The sequence below is a fragment of the Heteronotia binoei genome, chromosome 8, assembly GCF_032191835.1.
Source record: "Heteronotia binoei isolate CCM8104 ecotype False Entrance Well chromosome 8, APGP_CSIRO_Hbin_v1, whole genome shotgun sequence".
Classification (NCBI taxonomy): Eukaryota; Metazoa; Chordata; class Lepidosauria; order Squamata; family Gekkonidae; genus Heteronotia; species Heteronotia binoei.
This window is the reverse complement of record NC_083230.1, coordinates 95,630,909-95,655,890: the sequence shown is the minus strand read 5'-3', so window position 1 is coordinate 95,655,890 and position 24,982 is coordinate 95,630,909. Positions and strand designations below refer to the sequence as shown.

General features: G+C 46.5%; 2 protein-coding genes across 2 annotated transcripts in view; both read left to right on the top strand.

Annotated features, from left to right (window-relative positions):
- The window catches only part of DENND2A (DENN domain containing 2A), a 367,380-nt gene that overhangs the window by 155,137 nt on the left and 187,261 nt on the right, over positions 1 to 24,982 (top strand). The window lies entirely within an intron of this gene.
- SLC37A3 (solute carrier family 37 member 3) overlaps positions 1,506 to 24,982 on the top strand; it is a 34,093-nt gene continuing 10,616 nt past the window's right edge. Inside the window, exons 1-10 of the mRNA XM_060245658.1 lie at positions 1,506 to 1,525; positions 8,087 to 8,271; positions 10,024 to 10,135; positions 13,839 to 13,931; positions 17,326 to 17,409; positions 19,919 to 20,064; positions 20,589 to 20,685; positions 21,011 to 21,095; positions 24,133 to 24,329; positions 24,743 to 24,884. Coding sequence (XP_060101641.1) covers positions 8,177 to 8,271; positions 10,024 to 10,135; positions 13,839 to 13,931; positions 17,326 to 17,409; positions 19,919 to 20,064; positions 20,589 to 20,685; positions 21,011 to 21,095; positions 24,133 to 24,329; positions 24,743 to 24,884 — 1,051 coding nt within the window. The 5' untranslated portion in view covers positions 1,506 to 1,525; positions 8,087 to 8,176. The remainder of the gene's footprint in view (positions 1,526 to 8,086; positions 8,272 to 10,023; positions 10,136 to 13,838; positions 13,932 to 17,325; positions 17,410 to 19,918; positions 20,065 to 20,588; positions 20,686 to 21,010; positions 21,096 to 24,132; positions 24,330 to 24,742; positions 24,885 to 24,982) is intronic.

Here is a 24,982-nt window from a genome sequence, read left to right as displayed (position 1 = left end):
GAATTGCTTCTAGATTCTTAGAACGATGTAGAGCTTTGTGCAGGCTCTCAGTGTTTTGTGGAAGAAATTATGGAACATGAATGACGTAGAGCTTTGTGCAGGCTCTCAGTGTTTTGTGGAAGAAATTATGGAACATGAATGAACCAGATCCAGGATTCTAAGGAAAGATGCATCGCCTAACAAAACTGCAGTTTTATGTGCACTAGGGGGCAAGTCCCACTGGATGTCGTGAGACAGGCCAGGATCACGGGCTTGCAGACTTTGGTGATAGAAAATGCGAGGTGGTGGGTAGTTTCTTTTACTTCCTTCTATGTTAAAAAGGGAGGGGGGAAGCTTCTTACAAACAGAAAATGACCACCGCAAGGAAAGAGACAACAGTGTATTCTTTCCTGCTATGGTCTTTTTTTGTCTGCAAGGCGTTTTACATGTATGAAAGAACCTACGGCGGGGAAGATCCGTTCTGGGATTCCTGCTAACCACTCCGCAGTTAAAGGCAAGGAGCCATTCCAGGAAAGAAGGGAAAAGTTAATCTGAAACATCCATCCCCCCCCCCCCCCTTTGGCAGCCAAGTCCTATTATAGCAAGCTGAAATCCAGAGGGGTGAGGCCTTCCACATCGGATGTTTTGAATAGCCTGTAACATTGCTTAGAGGCAAAACCAACTGCAAATAAATACCCCTGCGAGAAAAGTTTTAATAGCAGTGTAAAATTGGCATTTAACGTTCAGTGCGAGCGGCAATTACTAACTACTGTTCGAATGCATACCGTCAGACTGCCAGGTGTTTTCACGTCATGGCAATCTTTCCACCCTTGTGGACAAGATGCTGTGCCAGAGTCCAATGCGTGCACACATTTGTAAAACAACCGGTTGAAACAACGGGGATACCGCTGCTCCTGCTGGATTTCGGAATCTGAACACATCACAGCCCAGCCTCTAGAACAAAGTAGGAGTCAAGTGGCACCTTTAAGACTAACAAAGTTTTATTCACGAAAGCTTATATTTTGAATAAAACTTTGCTGGTCTTAAAGGTGGCCTTTGACTCCTACTTTGTTCTGCTTCAGACCAACACGGCTGCCCACTTCGACACATCACAGCCTCTGTCAGGGAGGGGGGAAGAATGCGACCACTACCACTTTTAAGCGACCGCGATTGAAGCCCGACCTAAGCATGTTTATGCAGAAACATGTGCAAGATTGCTCACACTACCGCGCGAATAACGCAGGCAATACTGTTTTTCCGCTCAGCTTCAACAAAGTTAGAAAGCGAAAGCGGCTCTGCGTCCATGACGACTCTCTGCAGTCCGCTGCAACCGCGTCCTTTGGCATCCAGAACTTTAGAAACTCTGCCTCGCATAAAATCGGACTAAGAAAAAAAAAGGGGGGGGGGGGTTGGGGGCCAACGGACTACCGCTCCCAGAGTGCATCAGAAGAAAGGGAGGGGAAAGAGGGCTGGAGCGCGAGCGACTCCGGCTCGGAAGAAGGCTGTTCACGTGACTTCCTAGGAGTTGCCTTGGAAATGCAGGCAGGTGAGCGGCGTTTACGTGGAGGCTCTGCAGAGGGGGGGGGATCTGTGGCGGGTTCCTCTTGGGTGGGCTGGGGAAAGGGGGCGCGTCTGCGCGGGGGATCGGGCCTGGGGAGGGTCGGAAGGTGCAAGCGGTCCTCTTCTTGCTCTGATCGATTCAAGTGCATAGGCTCTGCGGGAGGTGGGGATTTGGAGGGTCGCCCTTAACCACGATGGCTGAACGTATTCAGGGACAGCCTTGCCTCTGTCTGCTGGCTGCTAGAATCGGTAAGCAACGGGAAAAGGTTATTGCTGTTTTGTGTGGCTGGACTTTTTAGAAGCATAAGGTTGGCCAGCTGGGAGGAACAGGCTTGATGGAACGGAGAATCGTTTCGTTTGAGACAGCAGGGGTGCATTCACACTACACTAAATAATGCATTTTGCAACTGGGTTTTTGCTATTCATACACAGTAAAAACTCAGTTGCAAAATGCATCAGTTAGGGTAGTGTGAATGCGCCCCAGGTCTCTAGTCGTATGAGATTGCTCGGGTATATTTAATGAGGCTGGATTTTTTTAAAAAATGGAAAGGGTTTGTTTTTAATATATTTTGAGGGGTGTTCCAGATATAGATCTTCAGCCCAATCCTTTGTATGTTTATTTTGAAGTCGGATTGAGGAAGTCGTTTCTAGTCCATGCAGGTTTAATCCCCGGTGTAAATTTGTTTGCCTCGGAACTGCCAAATTTTATTCTCCAGTTAAAGATTGTACTTCTACTGCCCTTCCTTTAACAGTAGTCTGCCAAACAGGAAATCAGCAATTGCAGTGCCTGCTATGGTTTCATCTGCATGGCAGGAAGAAAAAACAAATCACCTGCTAAATTGATGTGTGGATGGTTGGGTACTGTTTAATATCACTAAAACAGCAGAGGAAGCAAAAAACAAAAAGTAGGCAACTGTGGAGCCATTCCTTAGCAAACACGCTGTAAAACGGTAGATTATGGAAGAACAGTGATAGAAAGCTTCATAAATAGTTTGATTTCTCCTAGCAACAGCTGTTTATTGCAAGGGCTTGTTTTTGCATGCCCCAGCCTTGTAAGAAGCAAGAGCCTCTTTTGCTAATCTGATAACAGTATCACTTTATTGATAAGCTGTCTGGCCAATGCACAGGACATGGATGATACCTTCAGTAGATATCATTGCCAGCTTTTTGTTGCTGATGATCACTTAGGGGGAACTTCTCATTTCCTAATCTCCAAAATATGGTTTGGAAACTGGGTGGCACCTGAACTCCTTTCTTCACCAGTCCCTTGTAAGCAGATTTCTGTTCCGTTTGTGGTTTACCATAGCTGTGATATATAGAGCATTGCTCAGTGGTTGATTGCATATTTTGTATACTGAAGATCCCAAGTATGATAACTGGCATAACTAGCTGAAAACTCTTGGGTAGCAGGTGCTGGGGAAGACCTTTTTCTGCTCAGGACCCTGGAGAGTCACTGCTAGTCAGAATAAACAACTCTGATCTAAATGGACCAGTGGCCTGGTTTGGCCTAAGGAAGCTTCACATGTTCCCAATGGGCTTGACATTATAGCTGCACTGGGACTGGCTATAGTTATAGTTAACCAGGAATGCCCCAAATCTGCTTCAATTAATGGCTTGGAAGCAATACTGCTAAATTCTATCCTTAGTTAACCCTGGTACATGTGTAACTCAATCAGTGCTTATGATTAACACATAGAACTCACTGCCACAGAATGTGGTGGCAGCTACAAGCATAGACATCTTCAAGAAAGGATTGGATAAACATATGGAGCAGACGTCCATCAGTGGCTATTAGCCTCAGGGTATTGATGGAACTCTGTGTCTGGGGCAGTGATGCTCTGTATTCTTGGTGCTTGGGGGGACAACAGTGGGAGGGCTTCTAGTGTTCTAGCCCCACTGATGGACCTCCTGATGGCACCTGGGTTTTTTTTGGCCACTGTGGGACACAGAGTGTTAGACTGGATGGGCTATTGACCTGATCCAACATGGCTTCTCTTTTGTTCTTATGATTTGAACATGCAAATCCATGACTGGCAAGGGCCAATTAGAGGACCTGCTTTGTACACAGAAGGTCATTGGTTCAGTCTCCCTTATCTGCAGTTAGTAGTAGATGTTGTGAGTGATCTCTACCCAAGAGCCATAGCTGGTGAGTAGGCAATACTGATTGTGATAGACCCAAAGTCTGGTGAAGTATAATATGGCTTATGTGTGTGATCTTTGGTATGATGTCTGAATTCAGCCAGCAGGTTAGTTTGTGTTAGCAGGAATTGTGAGGAGCAGGGAGGATGCCTTTGAGGATGTCTTCACCCCCACCCCCCGCCTTTCATCCTGGTGTGGAGGCATTTGCAGTGCTAAATCTGTCTCTTTTCTGTGCTTGATAATGGTAGATGCTGTATTACTTTAGGGCAGTAAATATTAGAGTTGCTTAGAGAGATAGTGGAGGATTTCTCCTCCTATTGCTTATTCCTTACACACTCTCCTTTGTTTTCTGTGAAACTGCGTACTTGAACCTCAGACTGTTTACTTTTCGTCTTGACATGGAGCTTACAGTGACCAGATGCTGAGACTTTCTGTACCTAGGTTTGTGTGGAACTAACTGGTTCCACGTAAACAGATATCTGGAAGTGCTGGCAGCATTTCAGTTATTACTTCAGGGCTGCCAGTCTTTTGTCAGCAAGTCTGAACACGTTTAGCCTTTAGTGTGCAGAGAATGATAGAAACAAAAGATGTGCCCCAAGAGACTGAAGTTGGTGACTTGTTAATTTTCATTGAACTTGTTAACTACTGCACCATTTCTCTGGGTACTCTTGCTGGTGTGGTGGTTATAGAGCAGAACTAGAAGCTGAGATATTCCGGTTCAACTCCTCACATACTCACGAAATCCGCTACATGATTTTTGGCCACCCATTCTTTCTCACAGGGTTGTTGTGTGGCCAAAAGGTGGGGGGTGGAGCGGGGGGGGGGGCTATGTGTGTGGTTCTGAGGTTCTTTAGTGGAAGTGCAGAATAAAAATGCATAGATTTCTTTGCCTCCTTATAAATAGTATATTCAAATAAAAGTTAAGTGTTCCTTGCGTATTATCTCAGTGACTACACTAAATAATGGCCAAACTGCGACTCAGGAGCCATATGTGGCTCTTTCATACATATTGTATGACTCTTGAAGCATCTACCGCCCGTTGGCTGGCTTGGAGAAAGGATTTGTCTCTTTAAATCTCTTCTGTAAACCAAGCCAGTCAGCAGCTTGGAAAATGCAGTTAAAGTTAAGAACATAAGAGAAGCCATGTTGGATCAGGCCAATGGCCCATCCAGTACAACACTCTGTATCACACAGTGGCCAAAAACAAAAACCCAAGGGCCATCAGGAGGTTCACAAGTGGGGCTAGAAGCCCTTCCACTTTGCCCCCCCCAAGCACCAAGAATACAGAGCATTCTGAATACGCAAGCATAAGTTCCTTCCTTCCTTCCTTCCTTCCTTCCTTCCTTCCTTCCTTCCTTCCTTCCTTCCTTCCTTCCTTCCTTCCTTCCTTCCTTCCTTCCTTCCTTCCTTCCTTCCTTCCTTCTCTCCAACATCTGGTGTTCATGTCCTGTGACTCTCAAATATCTGATGATTATTCTTTGTGGCTCTTATGTTAAGCAAGGTTGGCTACCCCTGTCCTTAGATGACAATTACTAATAGAGGCCGGTATTATTTTCTGTGTAGTAAAGGGACTCTGAGTGAATAATGGCTTCCTTGAGGTGACTGTGATTGAAGTGAGAAGTTGAATTGGGCTCTTTGTAGAATTTTCTGCCCTCTGCCTGGAGAAAACTGCTGAACTCCTCTCCGAGAGAGGCCATCTGCCTTTTGAGATGGGAAGCTTTCTCAAGCTGCAACTGTGGTCACCAGAATCGGTTTTTGTGGAGGGTCATCATTAGTTCAGGAAGGGAAGCTTTCTTTTTTGGCTTGCTCTTGTAAAATGAACCTTTCATGCTCTGTTTGCGGAGAACAATATCCCAGTTGTGCCTTGACTCTTGGAAGTCTGGAACTGCCTTCTGTGTCATGCAGGCTAAGGTGTTCTTCTTATCCAATGATCAGGATGCTGAGTTGGTCCAGACTGCAGGTAACAATTTGATTCTGTGTTGAAATCACAGCAGGGTTTCCCTGCTTCATCTACCTGAGATCCAGATCCCAAATTAACCCCCTTTTTTGGCCTTGTGGGGTGTTTCTTAATACTGTGTGTGTGGTGGTTGAGTCCCAAGGAGTGGGAGGGAAGAGTATGTGAGTGTGCAGAGGTAGTGATTGTCCCATATCCTTTCTGTGAGGTGAAAGGGAGTCTGGCTACATGTTACACTTCCTATGTGATTGCAGCTTTACTGCAGGAGAGTTCCACAAAGCTGAAGAGGATAGGATATAACCCATATGGTAGAGGAGGAGCTGCTGGGCACCTTTTCTCTTTGTTGGCTAAAACTTCCTTATGATTTGAGGACAGCTAATGAGGCCACACTCTGTTCTGCCTACACTTAGCAGGGCTTTTTGGGGTGGTGGCTCCAGAGCAGTGTGGTGTCCTTTCCCATGAGAATCAGTTTCCTCTGACTTTTAAAAAAGTTTCATATTTGTTTTTTTTTCCAGGATAGACTTGGGATTCTGATTTTTTTTAAAACTTTTGTCCTGCTACTCTCTAATACTGTTTCACTTTTGCGATGTTGTTGCTATTTGGGTTTTTCAATTAGTTGTATATTTTTTATTCTGTACATTGCCTTGGGAATTGGCCTGTGAATTGGTGTAAACAAGCAATGATCTTCTCATCGCCTTCCCCGTCCTAGAAAACACAAGGCACTAAAGCAGAGATAAAGCAGGCATAGATAAACATGGGAAGGAGAGAGCTGGCTTAGCTTCCTACGTTGTCCTGTGTTTGCCTGTTATCTCTGCCTCTAGAAAGGCTGTGGAGTTATCAGCAGTTGAGCCTCTGGCTTAAATGTGGCCTCTTTTAAGGTGCTGAATGTGTCCTGTAGCACTGTTTTCCCAACCTGTGGGTCAGGACCCAAAGGTGGGTCACAAAGCCTTTGCAAGTGGGTTGCAGGCCATCCCTACCCGATGGTCACCTCCATTGCTTTCTTTTGTATTTTGGAAACCAAAATCTGACCCTGGAAACAGTATTTTTCACGTGAATTAGCTGCCATTTGTTTTTTCACTGGATATACATGTTGGTCAAGTAAAACATGTTCTGGTGGTTACTTGAGTGAATTTCATAGACTCTTAGGGGGGATTTGAGGGAGCAACGGGGGGAGGAGAGAGTGGTCAAAGGCTGGAAGGTAACCTCCATATGCAAAGGCTGTGTATGTCGGAATGCCACTGGGGAGCAGCTGTACCCCTTGGTGCCATGTTCGTTGGGTTTCTCAAAAATGCTTGTTTAGCCATTGTAGAAAACAGAGTGCTGAATTAGATGGGTGCCAAGGTCATAGTTTATCTAGGGTGCCCCAAAACCTTAAACCTGCCTTGGATGGGTCACTGTACCAAGTAAATTAGAATTTCTGGGTCACCATGCTGAAAAGGTTGGGAGGACCCATTATCTTATAGTAAAGATTAGGCAAGCAAGAGCAGCAGTCAGGCTTTTTCTATCTGGGCACAATTTCTTGGGGTCTTCCCTGTCATCACCACAGTGGCAGTGGGGCTTTCCATACAATGTGTTTCCCTGCTTCACACCCCCCACAGTGGCCACCCTGCCACTGGAGGGGTTCTGTTTTGAGATCTTTTAAAACAAAAAGGTTATATACCAATTACTAATCTAAAAACTTTTTTTTAAAAAGCCCTCCTGGTGGGTGCAGGATTGAAAGGGCCAGTGTGGGAATGGAGGTATGGGAAAATGGTGCCAATGCTGCTGGGACTGGGAAAACCCAGACTTTCTGGCTCATTTGTCCCAGCTTTGCTGCGATCATTCCCAGAACAGTGCAGCAAAGCAGGTTTGGCAAGAAGGGTCCCAAAATGATGGGGAAGGGAATAAGTAGGTGCATGATTGCACCACAATTCTGAGGGAAGCAGAGACCAAACATGGGTCCCCAGTAGCATCAATGCTGAGGTGAACGGGTTACTTTGGGAAGCGTGGCTGAGCACTGTGATTGATGCGGCTGTGTGTTTCATTGCCGCTGTGAGACCGCCCCCAGCAGTCTGTGTGTAACTCCTGTTTCCTGCAGCAGCCAGCCGAGTGGCTAACTTTAAGCCTGAGGGGGAGTTCTTCCTCATAAGGCCATGGTGGCCCATGCTTCACCTTGTGAGATGAAAGGGGAACATAGACTCCCACATTAATATATTAATATGATATATTCTGGTGGATAATCTATAAAAAAAAATAACCACATTATGAGTGCCTCTGTTTGGGCAAATGTAACCTAAAATAGATTATTGAATTGGAGCACAACATCAAAGCTTCCTTCAGCTGACTGTATCTGGCCTTGCAGTCCATTCCTAAGCATACGTTGACAGTAATGTCCCATTTGGTTTGCTGAGGTTTCTTCTCTTAAAAACAAAATGTTAGGATTTCAGCTTAAACAGCTTTCATTTTTTTCCTCAGGAAGAAGAAAGATGACGTAAGCCGCATTCCAGCCTTAAAGGCCGGAGAGGGCTGGAGGGAATTGGGGGGAGGGGGACCAGAAGGAAAGCTATGCCGGGATCTTCAAGACGGCCGCCTGCAAACAGGGTCCTCGTGTCGCAGTTCACCCATCACCATGTCACTGTGTTCCTCCTCACATTCTTCAGGTAGGTGGCTTTGTTCAGTTCAGTACAATAGCCATTGTGTTAGTATCTTTGGGGCAATGGGAATATGAAAGATTTGGAGGGGGTCCAAAGCCCCAAGTGTGGTATAGTCATTAGAGTGGTGGGCTAGAACGTGTGTGTGTGGGGGGGAGGAAGCTGCAGATCCCCACTCTGCCATGGAGGGGTGCTGGGTGACCTTGAGCCAGTCACTCTCTCAGCTTAACCTACCTCACAGGGGTGTTGTGAGGATAAAACGAAGGAGGGGAGAACAGTGATGTTTGTGGGGTATAAGTATTAGCCTAGGACAATAGCCTGTCTAAGTTGTGGGGTCTTCTGAGCAAAAATTCTACTTTGTGAGCGACTGACATTAAAGTTGTGAGCTATTGCATAAGTTAGTTTGCTCTGGGGCCATCCTTCCTGAGCTAAGACAAAACTTTGTGAGCCAGAGGCTAAAAAACTGTGAGCTAGCTCATACTAACTCAGAGGAACACTGGCCTAGGCACAGATTTCTGACAGCTGCCTAGCTTTTTAGTCAGTAGTTCTTGTATGTGTTAATCCTTGGTGCCTGTGCCAGCTCCTTTTCCTGTTGACTTTGCAGTGGGATAGGTGGTCTGCGGAGGTGGTGGGGTTCAGGTGGTTTGAAAGATGTTCACAGCTCAGTTTTGCTTTTGTTTTGCATCCTGAAATCCTGGCTGAGCAGGGAACTGCTGGAAAAGGCAGCCCTAAATAGACCTCAGCAGTGGTCCTGGGTGAGAATATTGGCATGTACTTGGGATCTCCACTTGGCTGTGTGATACTGGTGTGGAGGACCTAGCCTGTGTTGAACAGGAATGCCTCCAGGGAGTGAATTCAGCCGCCCCTGTCTTTTAGCCGCTACTGGTGGGTTCAGCTTCAGGAGGGAAAAGCCAGGCTATGAGATGCCTCTTGGAGTACAGCTGATGATCTTCTTCATCCAAATCTTGCTTTGGTCATTTTGGGGAAGGAGATATTGCTGGCAGTGGGGTGCTTTGGCAAGCAGGCAGGTGGAAGAAGTGACAGGAAAGAGGCTGACTGAATGGTGAGGTGGATGCCATCTGGATATGTGGAAGTGAGGGTGCCATGGTGGAGGGCAGTCCATAGAGACATATAACCTCAGCCCTTGGGGCCAGTTTGGTGTAGTGGTTATGTGCACAGACTCTTATCTGGGAGAACCGGGTTTGATTCCCCACTCCTCCACTTGCAGCTGCTGGAATGGCCTTGGGTCAGCGGTAGCTCTCACAAAGCTATCCTTGAAAGGGTAGCTGTAAGAGCTCTCTCAGCTCCACCCACCTCACAGGGTGTCTGTTGTGGGGGAGAAAGATAAAGGAGACTGTGAGCCTATCTGAGACTCTGATATTCGGAGTGGAGGGCAGAGTATAAATCCAATATCATCTTCTTCTCTGAGAAACCTTTCTGCTTTGCTGTGCTAATATTGTCTTGGACACTGGGAAGGTGTCTAAGTTTCCGAGAAATATGGTCTCATCTTGGCCTAATGGATTATTTGGATGTTTTTTTTCTCCCCTTTTTGCCAGTAGACTTTTTTTTTCTACATAGTGGCAGAAAGGGGTGAGATTCTGGGGAGAGTGTGTTGTCTTCCCTGGAACCAATTTTCGTGAAATACCCTATACTAGAAACAAAGAGCAGCGGGTGTCTCTGAAAATTAAGCTGTCTTCTGTGCAGTCCTAAGGAAGTATCCTGTGTGTGATTTTTCCTCTCTGCCTCTATTTTTATCCCCAGCTACTCTCTGCTCCATGCCTCCAGGAAGACATTCAGCAATGTCAAGGTCAGCATCTCCAGCCAGTGGACGCCCTCCTCCCTTAATGACACTCTGGAACTTCAGCCATATGAGGTGAGGGCAACAGGTGGATTGGGCAGCCTGACTTCTGCGGGTGGGGGGCAAGCCAGTAAGCAGCAGGTGACCAATGGGTGGGAAGTGAATATCTGGAAGGGTCTTATGCGTGCCTCTGGCTGTGCCGTAGCTGGTGATGGATTCTTTCAAGTATCATGTCAAGACCATGGAACCATCTCTCCCAGAAATGCTGGAGCTTGTTCTGTTTAAACATGTCTCAAAGTCTTTTTAAAGCCTGGACCTGGATAGCCCAGACAACTCCGATCTTGTCAGATCTTGGAAGCTAAGCAGGGTGAACTGTGGTTAGTACTTGGATGGGAAACTGTTCTTGAAATACCCGGTCGGGAGTTCACACACTTAACCACTACACCAAACTGACTCTCCAGGTGCACTTCCAGGTGTGCACACGTACACATGCACGCGCGAGAGAATATAAAAATACCAAAAAATAAAATAAAGTCTTTTAAAAATAATTAATCCTGGCCTTTGACTATGGACTATCAGAGCTTGTGGCTCAGTGGAAGAGCCTCTGTTTTGGCCCCTGGCATCTCCAGTTAAAAGGATCCATTAGTAATTGAGGTGAAAGACTTCAGCCTGGAGAGCCACTTTCAGTCTGAAGAGAGAATACTGATCTTGATAGACTGATCGTCTGATTCAGTAGAAGGCAGCGTCATGTGTATTGTATTCGATCAAGGTTGTTTGCGGGGGAGAGGCCATGGCTCAATGGTAGAATGTCTCCTTTGCATGTAGAAGGTTCCATGTTCATTTCCCTGCCATCTCCAGTTAAAAGTAGGTGAAGTGAAAGAGCTGTGCCTGAGATCCTGGAGAGCTGCTGCCAGTCAATGTAGATGATACTGTCCTTGATAGACCAAAGGTTTAATAATCTGGTGATATTTTCTTCACTCTGAGCATAATGACATGTTTAAGTAAGTGATCTGCATTCAGCTAGATAGCAAAAAATGCATCCTCTATCTCTGTTCCTGGACTGTACTATGCCAGACTGCCAGTAGGGGGGATTATGTTGTTAAATGCTTCCTTGTGCATAGAAAGCCAGCAAGAACAAGGCTAGCCTAGGAGGCTAACCTAGACGCTTGATGTGCTAGGTTTTGACATGCGAGGAGTTGCTTCCATAGATCAGGGATCCTCAGCATGGTGTCCAAGGATGCTATGGCATCCACTACGTCTTTTCTGGTGCCTGCCCAGTGTTTTTAGGAAGTAGATGGGACCAGGTAGTACTTCTGATTAACTACTGGACATTTGATTGGCTGTTCAGATTTTTTTTAAAAGTTGCTTTGTCATCAGTTGCCACCACAACACAAGGATCTGCCCTGTGTTACTGCAGTTAGTTGTGGCAATCATTTTGTGGCTGGCTCTGCCTCCTGCAGGAGCCATTTTGTTGCTGCGCCCACCAGGCCGTGTCAGAATTCCAAATGGGCCCACCCCGCAGGCTCAAAAAGATTGGGGACCCCTGCCGCAGAACATTCAGATGTGATCCTTGGCCCACAGGCTGATGGGGCACCATCATGGGAAGGCTATGTCAGTTTGGTGTAGTGGTTAAGAGTGTGGATTCTTATCTGGGAGAAATGGGTTTGATTCCCCACTCCGCCACATGTAGCCAGCTGTTGTGACCTTGGGTCAGTCAGAAGTTCTCTCAGAGCTGTTCCTCTCAAGAGCAGTTCTCTCAGAGTTCTCTCAGCCCTACCTACCGCACAGGCTGTCTGTTGTGGGGAGGGGAAAGGAAAGGAGATTGTAAGCTGCTCTGAGACTCCAAGTGAAGGTCAGGGTATAAGTCCAGTCTCTTTTCCCTCTTCTTCTACATAGCATGTGATTATGCAGCATGGGTAGATTTGCTGGGAAAGGGTGCTTCTCTCCCTTTTATATGTTATTTCAGTCCGAGCAGGTGACGATGCTACCTTTTCAACTTTTAGACAGAGCTTCCTTCTTTGTTTGCTGAAAGGAAGGAAGGGTGGAGTTGAAATGGTTCCTCACTCTTTGTTTGGCTCAATCCAGGCCTGTTTCCAAATAACAGTGACATTGGCACACATTCATCTGCTACAGCCCCAGGACCAGCTTCTGAGCAACTGATCCCCAAGCGCTGTGGTTTGCATCACACAGATAGGAACCAGAGGAGAGTGATGGTGTCAAATGGGGACCAGACCCTGCTTATAATAATCTTGCCTCTGTATCTCTGAATCATGGAAGCTCGTAAGACTTCCAACATGAGGCAAATGGAGGGAAGGGACCTTGAGTCAGTTAAATATTTACTCTGGTAAACAGCAGTTGTGTGTCACTGCAACAAAGGGGAAAGGAAATTGTATCTTGGCTGCCTTCTAGGATTCCTCCCAGCTCTCTAGGGACTGGAGTTCTGTTTGAAAAGAAACCTGTGAGGCTGGTGGGGCATGGGCCAAGCTGGCTGGTATGGGAGAGGGCACCAAGCGAAGTGGCAACCCAAACACAGAGATGCCCTGAGCCAGAAGACCAAGGGGTGTCTCAGGCTGTAGTTCTGGGCCAGTGTCAACAAAGGTTCCTTGTTGTGAGTACTTTAACACATGAAGCAATTGTGAGGCAAATACAACAGTAATCTGACAGGGTTTGAGTTCAGTGGCACCTTTAAAACCAGCAGTTTAATTCTGGGTGTGAACTTTGTTGGTCTTCAAGATGTCGCTTTAACTCTGGAACTGAAGCAAATGGCCCTGCTCCACCCACAGTGAGATGTGGGCCTGCAGGGGCTCCCCGTGAAGGCTGTGAAGAGGAATTTGAGAACTTGTACTGCTGCTCCTGTGTGTTTTGGTTGGGCAGTGGACTCCTGCAGCTATCCTGGCCCCCTCTGCCCAGGTTTGGTTGCAAAATCGAACTTTCTCCTGTCAAATCACACCTCCATCCAGCTTAGTAAGGGGAGCTCTGATTGGCAGTGGTTCTCCAGGGTCTCTGGTGAAGAGAGGATTGGCCCAGCACCCATTACACGAGATCTTGAAAGTGAATGTGCAGGAGCTGGTACCTGGGAAGCTTTCCTCATACAAGGCTTGCGTTCTACCCCTGAGCCACATCCCTTTCACTGAACAGTTCTGTAAACGCTTCGTATTATTGTTCAGGTACGTACCCGTGCTGGTCTGAAGCAACAGAACAAAGTCCGAGTCCAGTGGCACCTTGAAGACCAACAGAGCTTGTACCCAGAATTAAACTTTGTTGGTCTTGGCATCAACGGACTCAAACATTATCAGATTATTGTTGTACTTGTATGCAAGTTGTTTCATGTGTTAAGATGACTGCCCTCTAGTGGCATCGCTTTGCCAATGAACATGCCTCGTTTAACCACTTTTGCCTCCCCTGCTCACAGAGTCCTCTTATCTGTATAGCATCCTGCAGGAGGCACGATAGGCTGCCTTGGAGTTATTGTTCTTGTTTTTAGCTGCCATCATGTTTCTATTCTGATTTTTAGATTATACATTTAATGTTGTTTGCCTTTATATGTTGTGAGCCATCCTGAGCTCACTCATGGGTTAGGGCAGGATGTAAGTTCAGTAAAATAAATCATATTTGGTGGCTGGCTAGCCTCTTGGCAAGGAACACACATCCATGCTGAAGTGATGAAGCTTCAGGTTTCGTCCCTCTCAATGGTTTGTACACCAGTGTGAAAGTAACTTATTCTGCCAGCAAATCTACAGTCCAACAGCTTTATTGCTTCTGTTTGTTTTCCTTGCAGTTGTGGAACAGCAGCCATTTATTTCCTGACACCGGAGAAGCCACGCTCTTCCTTGGGACGCTGGACACCATCTTCCTGTTCTCCTATGCTGTGGTGGGTAGAATTTCTTTCCAGGGATTTTTTTGTAGCAGGAACTCCTTTGCATATTAGTCCACTCTCGCCTGACATAGCCAATTCTCCAAGAGCTTACAGTAGGCCCTGTAAGCTCTTGGAGGATTGGCTACATCAGGGGTGTATGGCCTAGTATGCAAGGAGTTCCTGCTACAAAAAACCCCCTGCTTCTTTCCATATAGAGCCCAAGAGGGAAGAACAAGTTCACAAAGTGGGGGAATTCTTCCTTTGGTTACTTGTGGGTTTTTGAGCATCTCCAACCAGTGAAGCCCAGGAAATCTCATAGAATTTGCTGTGGGCTTGGTCTGCGAGCCATGGACATCAGAGCAGCTTTCATGACTGTGTGAACGAACTTCTGATAGGACAATTGAACAGAGGTGGGCTGCTGCAGCCGCCATTTTAGAGTGAAACTCTGAAGTCAATTGTCAGAGTAGGGGAATGTGGAAGTTTAGATGAGTTTTAGAGGGATCTAAGCTGTTACCCAAAACAATAGATCCAGCATGTTGAAGTTAGAGCCCCATTCAACTGTGAAAGCACTTGGGCAAGTGGTGTTCTGTCTCTGTTAATTTACTTCCTTTTTACTTTACCTTTCTCCCCAATGGGGACCCAAAGTGACCTGCGTAATTCTCTTCCCCGTTATATCCTCACAACGACCCTGAGAAGTAGACTGAGAGTGTGTGATTGATCCAAGGTCACCCAGCTTCTAGGGCAGAGTGGGGATTCAAATGCGTGTTTCCCAGATCCTGTTCTCTAACCCAATATTATTAGCTCCATTGCTTGCAGAGAGCCATACTGGGAGATAGCATCAACCAAAAGAGCCATATTTGCTTCTATCCTGGACATGTGACTTCTAGGGGGCTTGCAACTCACCTGCTCCTCCTGTAGCAGCTCTTTCGAGATGAGGTGGCCACCTGACAGCAATGCTGATTCTGTGAGCTTAGGCAGATCATAGGAAGGAAGGCAGGAAAGGTTGCATGAGTGCTTAGTTCTCATGGCCCTTTCTTACATGTTTGGGGAAATGCTATTTGCCACTTTGGGGTCAGGCAGCAATTTTTCTCCAGGCCAGTTTGGCCAGAGATTCTGGAGAGGTTTTTTTTGCCATCTTCTGGCATAGTAGAGATCATTGGGTGTGTGTGTGTGTGGGGGGAAGTGTTTGTGAATTCCCTGTATTGTGCAGGAGGTGGGACTAGATGATCCTGGAGGTCCCTTCCATAAGTCTATGAGAATCACCTGCCAATCGTGAGCTTCATTGGGCCTAGGGCCTTGCCCGCTTTTCTGAAACATGGAGCAGGTATCATGTTGGGAAACAGTGCACAGGAAAGCCACAGGTGAAATATCAAAAGACACAAGTGGCTCCTGAGTCCCTGCGAGTGTGATTGCTCCAACCACTGCACAGTGCTGTCTCTCTGCCTGTCCCTCATATGGTGTGGATAAAATGTGGGCAGGTTGAGTATGCTGCCCAGAGTTCCTTGGAGGAAGGGTGGGCTAAAAATGCAAATACAATATGATAGTTCATGGTTCTAAAAGGCCATGAAGCAGAGCTCTGCTTGTGTTGTGTTTTCTACATAAAAATTGCTGTGGATTCTTCAGATACCTTTTTGATGACTGACGTCTTTTCTTACGCATTGGTATTGTTCTTCCTGAATTGGGATTGTGGGAGAATGTACATTTCAGTGTTAATCTGAGATTTCATCTTAATAATAATAATACTTTTTATTTGTATCCCGCCCTCCCCGCCAGGGCAGGCTCAGGGCGGCTCACAACATACGAATGTAATATACAATAAAACCATACATAGTAATTACAATGATAAAATCATCATTAAATCATTAACAACTTGTATTAAAATTAACATTGTGGTGCTATAACTTAGGTCTTTAATAAAATTCAGTGGCTAAAACATGTCCAGCGAAACTTTCTTGGCTCGGTATTAGGTGAAGGCTATTTTGAAGAGGTAGGTCTTACAGGCCCTGCGGAATTGGTCTAAACATCGCAGGGCTTGTACCTCCTCTGGGAGTTGATTCCACAGCAGTGGAGCTGCAATGGAGAAGGCCGATCCCAGGTGGTCTTCAATCTGGCCTCCCTTGGCCCAGAGATATTCAGCTCAGCTGGTTCTTTCCAGCTGACCTCAGCGCTCTCTGGGGCTCATATGGGGAGAGACGGTCCCTCAAGTAGGCAGGTCCTCGGCCATATAGGGCTTTAAAGGTGATAACCAGCACTTTGTAACGGACTCGGTACACCACTGGCAGCCAGTGCAGTCCGCGCAGCCCCGGTTGTATGTGCTCCCATCTGCTGTACTTTTTTTCAAGAGAGGGCGGACCATAGCCTCTTTCAAGCATCTTGGAAATTGCCCTTCCAAGAGGGATCTATTTGTGATATCCCGTACAGGATATCTAAGCTCCCTCTGGCAAGATTTAATTAGCCAGGAGGGGCATGGGTCTTGTCTTTAGTTTTTCTTTCTGTTAAGTTTTTCCTTTAATACCATTTTCCTCCAAGGATTGTATGGTCATTTCCCTCTCCCATGCCCCATTTTATCCTTGCCATAGGACTTTGGGGTTGGTTTTGATGAGAAACGGTGATCGGCGCAGTCAACTTTATAGTTGGGGCAGGAATAAATCTATCTGGCACATTTTTATCCCACCCCTCCTGCCAAGAGCTTGAAACAACAGTACATGGTTCTTCATTTTTTACCTTCGCAACAACCCTGTGAGGTAGGCTTGACTGAGAGAGTGTGACTAGCCCAAGGTCACCTACTGAGCCTGCATCTCCCAAGTCCCAGCCCAATACTAGAACTGCTGCCTCACTTTGGCTCAGATAAAAGCCAGGGTTTGAGAAGAAATGAGGGTCTTTTGCACAGCTCTAAACAGAAACATGAATTTAATGGGGGTGCTTCATGTTGGCTGGTGTGGAACAAAGACACCAAAGAGTTAAAGACTAAATTTCATTATGGCATAAGCTTTCTTGGCCAGAATCTGCTTCGTCAGTTGCTTGAATGAAGAAGAAGACTGCAGATTTATACCCCGCCCTTCTCTCTGAATCAGAGACTCAAGAGTGGCTTACAGTCTCCTTTATCTTCCTCCCTCACAACAGACACCCTGTGAGGTGGGTGGGGCTGAGAGGACTCTCACAGCAGCTGCCCTTTCAAGGACAATTTCTGCCAGAGCTATGGTTGACTCAGGCCATTCCAGCAGGTGCAAGTGGAGGAGTGGGAAATCAAACCCGGTTCTCCCAGATACGAGTCTGCCCACTTAACCACTACACCAAACTGGCTCTAAAATACAGTTTTACAAAATGCTAACATATAGTTGTGCGTGTGTGTGTGTCTATCACCTGATCTGTCATCTTCCACCTTCCATCATCTCTATTTTTTTTGTAGGGACTCTTTGTCAGCGGGATCGTTGGGGATCGCCTGAATATGCGCTGGGTACTCTCATTTGGCATGTGCTCCTCTGCGTTAGTGGTAAGTTGAGACCTTGCCTCTTTCCAAGCGGAGGACAGATTTGTAGTCCCTGAGCGCTCTTTTTTGTTTTGGGGAAGAATTTCGTTAGCATTGTATTTGGACAATGAGGACTGGAAATCAGTGTTTTTGAAAGAAAAACCTATGCTTCTCAGTATTCTGACATAAAAGCATAGGCCCCACCTAAGAGTCTTTTATTATTTTCATATTGCTAGTTGCAACTTCTGGTCAAGAGAAATCCATAGTTTGCACAATGCCCATTGACGTGCCCATGTTTTTAAACAGTAACATAAGAACATAAGAGAAGCCATGTTGGATCAGGCCAGTGGCCCATCCTGTCCAATACTCTGTGTCACACAGTGGCCAAAACCCAGGTGCCATCAGGAAGTCCTTCAGTGGGGCCAGGGTACTAGAAGCTCTCCCACTGTTGTCCCCCCCAAGCACCAAGAATACAGAGCATCACTGCCCCAGATAGAGAGTTCCAACAATACCCTGTGGCTAATAGCTACTGATGGACCTCTGCTCCATGTTTATCCAGTCCCCTCCTGAAGTTGTCTATGCTTGTAGCCACCACCACCTCCTGTGGCAATGAATTCCATTCTTCACCCTTTGGGTGAAGAAGTACTTCCTTTTAAGCATTCTAACCTGATTGCTCAGCAATTTCATTTAGCGTACACAAGATGGCTTCTTTACGTGATTATGCCATGCCTCTTTCTTTCTTGCTTTTCTGTTCACCTTTCTCACTGAGGTCCAAGGAGGATTACAGCTAAAAACAATGCAGAAAGAGATGCAGGCTACTATATGCTGCTTATATAAAACAAAAAAAAATGTAGAAAATTTTTGAATAAATGTTGAAGATAAATTTATAAATATAAACCAGTTATTCAGAAACACCTGTAACACAATACATATCACTTAGAAAGATACAAAGTTAAAAATCCATTGTGCGAAGAGTAAAATTACAAAATTATTTCTCATTCATCATGTCAATTTCCGACTTCAAGTGCTTGTAAACCATTCGCCCGCATCTGCGGGTAAATTAAAGTGCCAGTGCTAAAAGTATTTCATGTGCAGACAGTTTTGATTTTTCATTGATATTTCTTCATTTTCAAAGTTGCCAAGCTAAAGGCTTCATAGTTTATGAAAGCTTTTCTTGGAAGTGTGTAGCCAACAGCCTCTGACAGTAAAACTCGCCTATAATACTGTTTCTGTGTATACCTTTGTCAAAGAGATATATCCCATTCTTCACAACATCACAAAATGCTTCACATCGCACTAGCCCTGGAGTTTTGGTGATTGGAAACAAAAATACTGGAACACATAATCGTACATGCCATAAAGCAGGAGTTACAAGACTGGAGAGTCAATGCAGTGAAATATTACATACAGCATACGGTGTAATAGCACACATCACAGCATGAGAAAACAACCGGATAAACATGGCCTGATGTACACAGTGAAGGCTGCTTTTAACTCCACTGACACTAACAGCAGCCTTATTGTTCAGGCAGGCTTTTGCAAATCTGTGGCTTTTCTGTTGTGTAATGAGACTTCTTTGACTCCTTCAAGGTGAAAGCCGGTTCAGCTGGTAGTTTTCACCTAGAAAATGTTGGGGATTCTCCCCCCCCCCCCCATCCAGGCGTGTAGTAGGGTTGCCAAGTCCTCCCTGGCCATCGGCAGAGGATGAGGAGAGTAGGGTTGCCAGATCCAAGCTGAGAATCTCCCAGAGGTTTGGGGGTGGAGCCTGGTGAGGTCAGGAACCTCTGCAGGCTACAATGCCATAGAACCCCACCAAAGCATCCATTTTCTCCAAGAGAACTGATCTCCGTAGCCTGGAGATGAGCTGTATTTCTGGGGATCCCCAGGTCTCACCTGGAGGATGGTCTCCATAGTGTGTAGATAGTGGCAGGCCATTCACAGTTAGCTGAGAGTTAGGTGCTAGGGCTTAGCGTCATCTGTATGACAGCCCCTGTTCCAGGTATTTCCCCTTACTTTCTAGCTTTGAAGACATTTTAATTCTTGTTCCTCCCCACCCCCCACTTCCATTCCCTTCCCCTTCTCCTTCTTCACGTAGTACCCCCCAAAATCTTGTCCTTAATCAAGGCTTACAAGGGACCACTTTCTTCCTGAGCAAGAATTGCCTCAAGCTGATCAGACAAGGAAGGTCTTACAAAAAGTTGTGCTACCTTGTTTTCTTTTAAGCCACCAATGATGAGTACAGGCAGGGCTTTTTTGGAGCAAGAATGCAGTTCCGGCTGGCTTGTGTCAGGGGTGTGTGGCCTAATACGCAAATGAGTTCCTGCTGGGCTTTTTCCACAACGAAGCCCTGTGTGAAACAATGGTGACATCAGGGGGTGTGGCCTTTTATGAAAGTGAGTTCCTACTGGGTTTTTTCTACAAAAAAAGTCCTGAGTACAGGTATTATCAGGTGAGAAGGACTAGTAACTAATGGGCTTGTATTGCAAAGCTGCTTTAAAACCTTGTGTCAGAGTGCCCCTTTCTTTCTGCCCAGGTGTTTGTCTTCGGGACTGTCTCAGAATGGCTGCATTTCTACCACAAGTGGTTTTACTGCTGCCTGTGGATTGTGAACGGCTTGCTGCAGTCCACTGGCTGGCCTTGCGTTGTGGCTGTCATGGGAAACTGGTTTGGCAAAGCTGGGTAAGTAGTGGTTAAGTGTGCAGACTCTTATCTGGGAGGACCGGGTTTGATTCCCCAGTCCTCCACTTGCAGCTGCTGGAATAGCCTTGGGTCAGCCATAGCTTTCGTAGGAGTTGTCCTTGAAAGGGCAGCTTCTGTGAGAGCTCTCTCAGCCCCATGCATCTCATGGGGTGTCTGTTGTGGGGGAGGAAGGTAAAGGAGATTGTGAGCTCTGAGATTCAGAGTGGAGGGCAGGATATTAATCCAATATCATCATCATAAGTTGATCGCTGCCCCCACCCACTTTTTTATTATTTATCTTTCCTGTGTGTGTGTGTATGCATGTGAGACTTTTTATTATCTTGCTCCTTGTCTTGGTACTGTCCCTGAACTCACAACTTTGGTGCACCTGGTCAATGGAAGAGACCCATGAAAGGTTAACTGCTGACGCATCTCCTGTTGCGAAGGGAGGAGAGAACGAAATAGAAATCTTCCCTCCTCAGCACTCACCAAACATGCTTCTGTCTCTGTCTTTTGCTGCCCAGGAGGGGTTTTGTGTTTGGCCTCTGGAGCGCCTGTGCATCAGTCGGCAACATCTTGGGAGCGTTCCTCGCATCCTCGGTTCTGCAATATGGCTATGAGGTGGGTGGAGCTGCCTGCCGTGTCCCTTCTGCACGGATTGGGACTGGTTGGGTTCTGTAATTATTTCACATTCTTTGCTAAGGCAAAAAATATGCTAAGAAGTTGCGTTGTGAAAACGAAAGCTGTTGTGGTGCACATGGCGTCCTCTTTTCTAATGCTCTTGAGATTGCTCATGTTTGGCTGTTCGTAAGGAGTTCAAACAACAGTTTCTGCTGTGTAGAAAAGCCTGAAGTTCTTACGAAGGAGGCCTTGACCCCTTATTTTACAACGAGGTTCCATAGAGCCGTGCATAAGAGATGCGCCTGTGCTTTTCTTTCCACTCCAGTATGCTTTCTTGGTGACAGCGTCGGTACAGTTTGCTGGTGGAGTCGTCGTCTTCTTTGGCCTTGTGACGTCTCCTAAAGAAGTAGGTGAGTAAAAACAGATGACAACAAGCTCCTCCTGGCTTCTCTCCCAACAAGTCAGCCTTCCAGGACTTTACTGTTTCTGAGCTTGCTGTGCACCCTGGGAGACCCAGGTTCAGATCTTTGTGAAGATCTGATAGTCTTGCCTCAGTGGCCACCTCATGGAGTGACTCTCGGGGCCTGATCTTCATGTTCTTGACAGAGTAGCACAGTGCGGATGTGAAAAGCTTCAAGCCCCATTCTTTATTTGCCACTTAGAATGGCGGGAAGGTTTCCCTGACCAAGGCTATACGGTCAGTTCAAAAATCTCTGTTTTCTTTCCACCTGTGTGCTCCCAGCTGCCTCCAGAGGTGCATTTTGCCCGGAGCCAAAGGGCCCCAGAGGCACTGTCTCTGATTGCAGCAATTGGCTGGGGCGGGGAGAGGGAAATGTTTCTGCAGTCAAGGGAACTACTTCCCAAGATGCAGCAGTGAGACCCGGGTTGCGTGCATTATGTTCGTAAACGCATTCTCAGGGCTGAGGCATATGTTACCATAGGCCTGTAGCCATGAAGGGACTTGTGGGGGCCCTGCCCCCTTACTTCCAGGAAGGCCTCCCCTGACTGGGGTGTTGAGCTGGGCACAGTGCACTACAGGAGCAAAAGCAGCAGACAAAGAGGAGAGAGGTGAAGGAGTGGAGACAGAGGAAGCCATATGAAATGGCCCGGGGGGGATGGATGGAGCTGCTGGCTGCAAAGTGATGGGGTGGAAGGTAGGGAGGTCGGAGGAAGCTCCTCTGCTTGTATTTAAGGTGCAGTTCCTTCTTGACTCCAGAGCTGCCTCGATTGGGCCACTTTCAAAGCCTCCTGCTTTTGCCCATAAGCCCAGAAAGCTTCAGAGAAGCAACAAGCCCCACAGTGGATGGGAAACAGTGCCCTCCATCTTTTTAAAAAGCCCCTCCAACTTTTAATATCCTGACTACAGCCCTGTGTTAGCATCTCTATGCAGATGCCTTCCTTGGGCCAGCTGGAGTGCATTGCTCACAGGAAGAAGACGCTAAGCCATCGAATTAGCTGCTTTTGTAGTACTCAGTAAGTGCTGAGAGGGCTTTGTAATCCTTACAACAGCCCTATCAGGTCAACCAGTGGTGAGGGAAGAATAGTCAGCCTGTGGCCACTTCTGATGAATCTGTGGATGAGATTTGTCCTGGCAGCCTCCCAGATCACAGTTTATATTTTTTTTAGCTGCTGTCTTTCACCAGTTCCAAAACTGGTTTTCTTTCTCAGCTGGCTCCTGGGTTAAGAATGCTGGCTGCACGAGGCCACCCATTCTGCTTGAATCCTGGTCCCCAGTGAGGCTCATAGGAACAGTAAGTTCCTGCTATAGCCCTTTAACAAAACGATGTCGGTGGCTGAGGTTGTAATTTAAAATTAAATAACCTCATTTTGCATTCACTTTGGGCAGGCATATGAGCTTCTGTGCACATATGAGCTTAACTTCTATGCACATAGTCTTATGCGTACCGCCCAGTGTTGCCCACTTAAGGGACTAGCTGATATTTATACACCTGGCCTGAAAAGGAAAGTGGGAAAAGAGCCCTTGGTCATTCAGGTGCCTTCATGTGCATTAACATTGAGTTATTTGATTCACGTGCCCCCTTTACAAAAATCATTTCTTCTTCTTCTTGAGCAGTTCTCATGGTCCTCAAATAGCCATTCAGGGGCAACTCTGGTATAGGTGTTGCTTCTCATGGTGCTGTTACAGGAGTGGGTGACCTGGTTGCCGGGTGCTGGCGCCCTTCTCAAGGGACATCCTTCTCACCAGGACATCTGATTCACCACTGCTGGAGGCAGAGTGCTGTGATTATTAATAATAGTTTATTTATATGCCGCCCATCCCCCCATGGGGGCTCAGGGCAGAGCACATCAATATAGATAATAATAAAATCACAATAAATTTCTATAAAATCACAATAAAATCAGTTACAGTAGTGAGTTAGTAGTACAGCAGGATGGTCCAACAGAATAATAGAGGTACTTTTTTCACTTTCTCAAAATACAAGAACTCGTAGGCATTCGATGAAATTGCTGAGCAGACAGGTTAAAACAGATAAAAGGAAGTACTTCTTCACCCAAAGGGTGATTAACGTGGAATTCACTGCCACAGGAGGTGGTGGCGGCCACAAGCATGGCCACCTTCAAGAGGGGTTTAGATAAAAATATGGAGCAGAGGTCCATCAGTGGCTATTAGCCACAGTGTGTGTGTGTGTTTGTGTGTGTATATATATAAAAATTTTTTGCCACTGTGTGACACAGAGTGTTGGACTGGATGGGCCATTGGCCTGATCCAACATGGCTTCTCTTATGTTCTTATGTTCTAATATAGCAGGCTGGCGCAGTAGTGTGGTAGAACAGTGTGGTACTGCAGGGGAGGCCAGCTGATCTAATGGAGCCTGGGTCTGACCTAGCATAGGTAGTTTTGTTCTCCCAGACTTCTTGTCCCTTGCAGCTATTAAAGGCAAGGGAAATGTCAGTGGAAGTTCAGTTAGTTGCAGAGGAAGGGCAGAGTTGTAGAGATGTTGCAACTGAAGGTCTGGGAAATCTTCTAGTTCAGTCAGTTTTTAGTAAGCCCACGGCTGGGAATCTTTGTGGTTCTTCTGTAAGCCCTGCTTCCAGAAGCCTTAGTTATCCTCCCCAATAGTGATATAGTCAGCAAAGTGGATCTTTGCCACTGGGAAATCCAACCCCAGCCACTTAGGGAGTACACAAATATGTTGTGTCTTCCCTTTCATGGCCAGACACAGAGAAAAGGCAGAGTTGACGCCAGCATGAGAAAGGATCATACTTTTTTGCAAGCGGTAGAAGATCCGGGGTAGAACTGGTGACTCTTTGCAGAACAGCAATTAAAAGAGCGTCTAAGCCAAGGAAGACAGTGGAGGTACGGGAGAGCCAGTGAGCCAATTGGAAGGGAGGGGTGATGACCCAAAAGAGTGAGCGTGGATTTGCACCAGGAGAGAAGAGATTTGGTTGGCTTTGTTTTCATTTTTGCCATTCTGCGGATTCTAGGCCTCCCCGAAGCTGGTGAAGAGGGTGATGGTGTCGGGGCTGCTGAAGAAGACGCCAGTGAGCCCTTAATGGGTGGGAGCGACAATTATGACGAAGACGATCAAAATTACACCATTCAGGCTGCTGATCCAAGTGGCGGCCCTCAACCCAAAGCGATTGGATTTTTCCAGGCTTGTTGCCTGCCTGGAGTGATGTTGGTAAGGGAATCCCTCTACCTACTTCTGAATGCTTTCCCTTGGGATGGTTTTACTGGAGATTGCTGTACGGTTCTAGTGAGAGTGGGGCAGTGTCCCTTAAGGCTTTGAGAAATGTATTTAACTTTGAGGTGCCAGGGTTGCCCTGTGGGGGGAGGGAAAGACCGTTCTGCATGCAAATTGTGTGCTTTGCATTTTCTGTGTAGGGGTGATCAGTTTGCTCAGAGCTTCCCGTTTTATCCTCCCCACTATCTCACAAAGGATTAAAGCCAACCGGCAAGTTTCACAGCAGAGCAGGGATGTGAACTGGCGCCCCCTCCCCCACCTGGCTTCCCATCCAGCATTCTCTCTGCCCCTCTTGATTCCTTTGAGTTTCCCTGGCTCTGATGGCTTTTCTCTTTTTGTGCTCGTTTCAGTATTCCTTGGCCTACGCCTGCTTGAAACTGGTGAACTACTCCTTCTTCTTCTGGTTGCCCTTCTACCTCAGCAGCAATTTTGGATGGAAGGAGGCGGAAGCCGACAGGCTCTCTATTTGGTACGACGTCGGAGGGATTATAGGTACATGAAGCAAACTTCAGCTTTGGCTTTCCTAGATTTGCTGGGGCCTATAAACTTATGCTGGGGAAATGGGGAGTCCCAATTTCTGACTTTTTAAC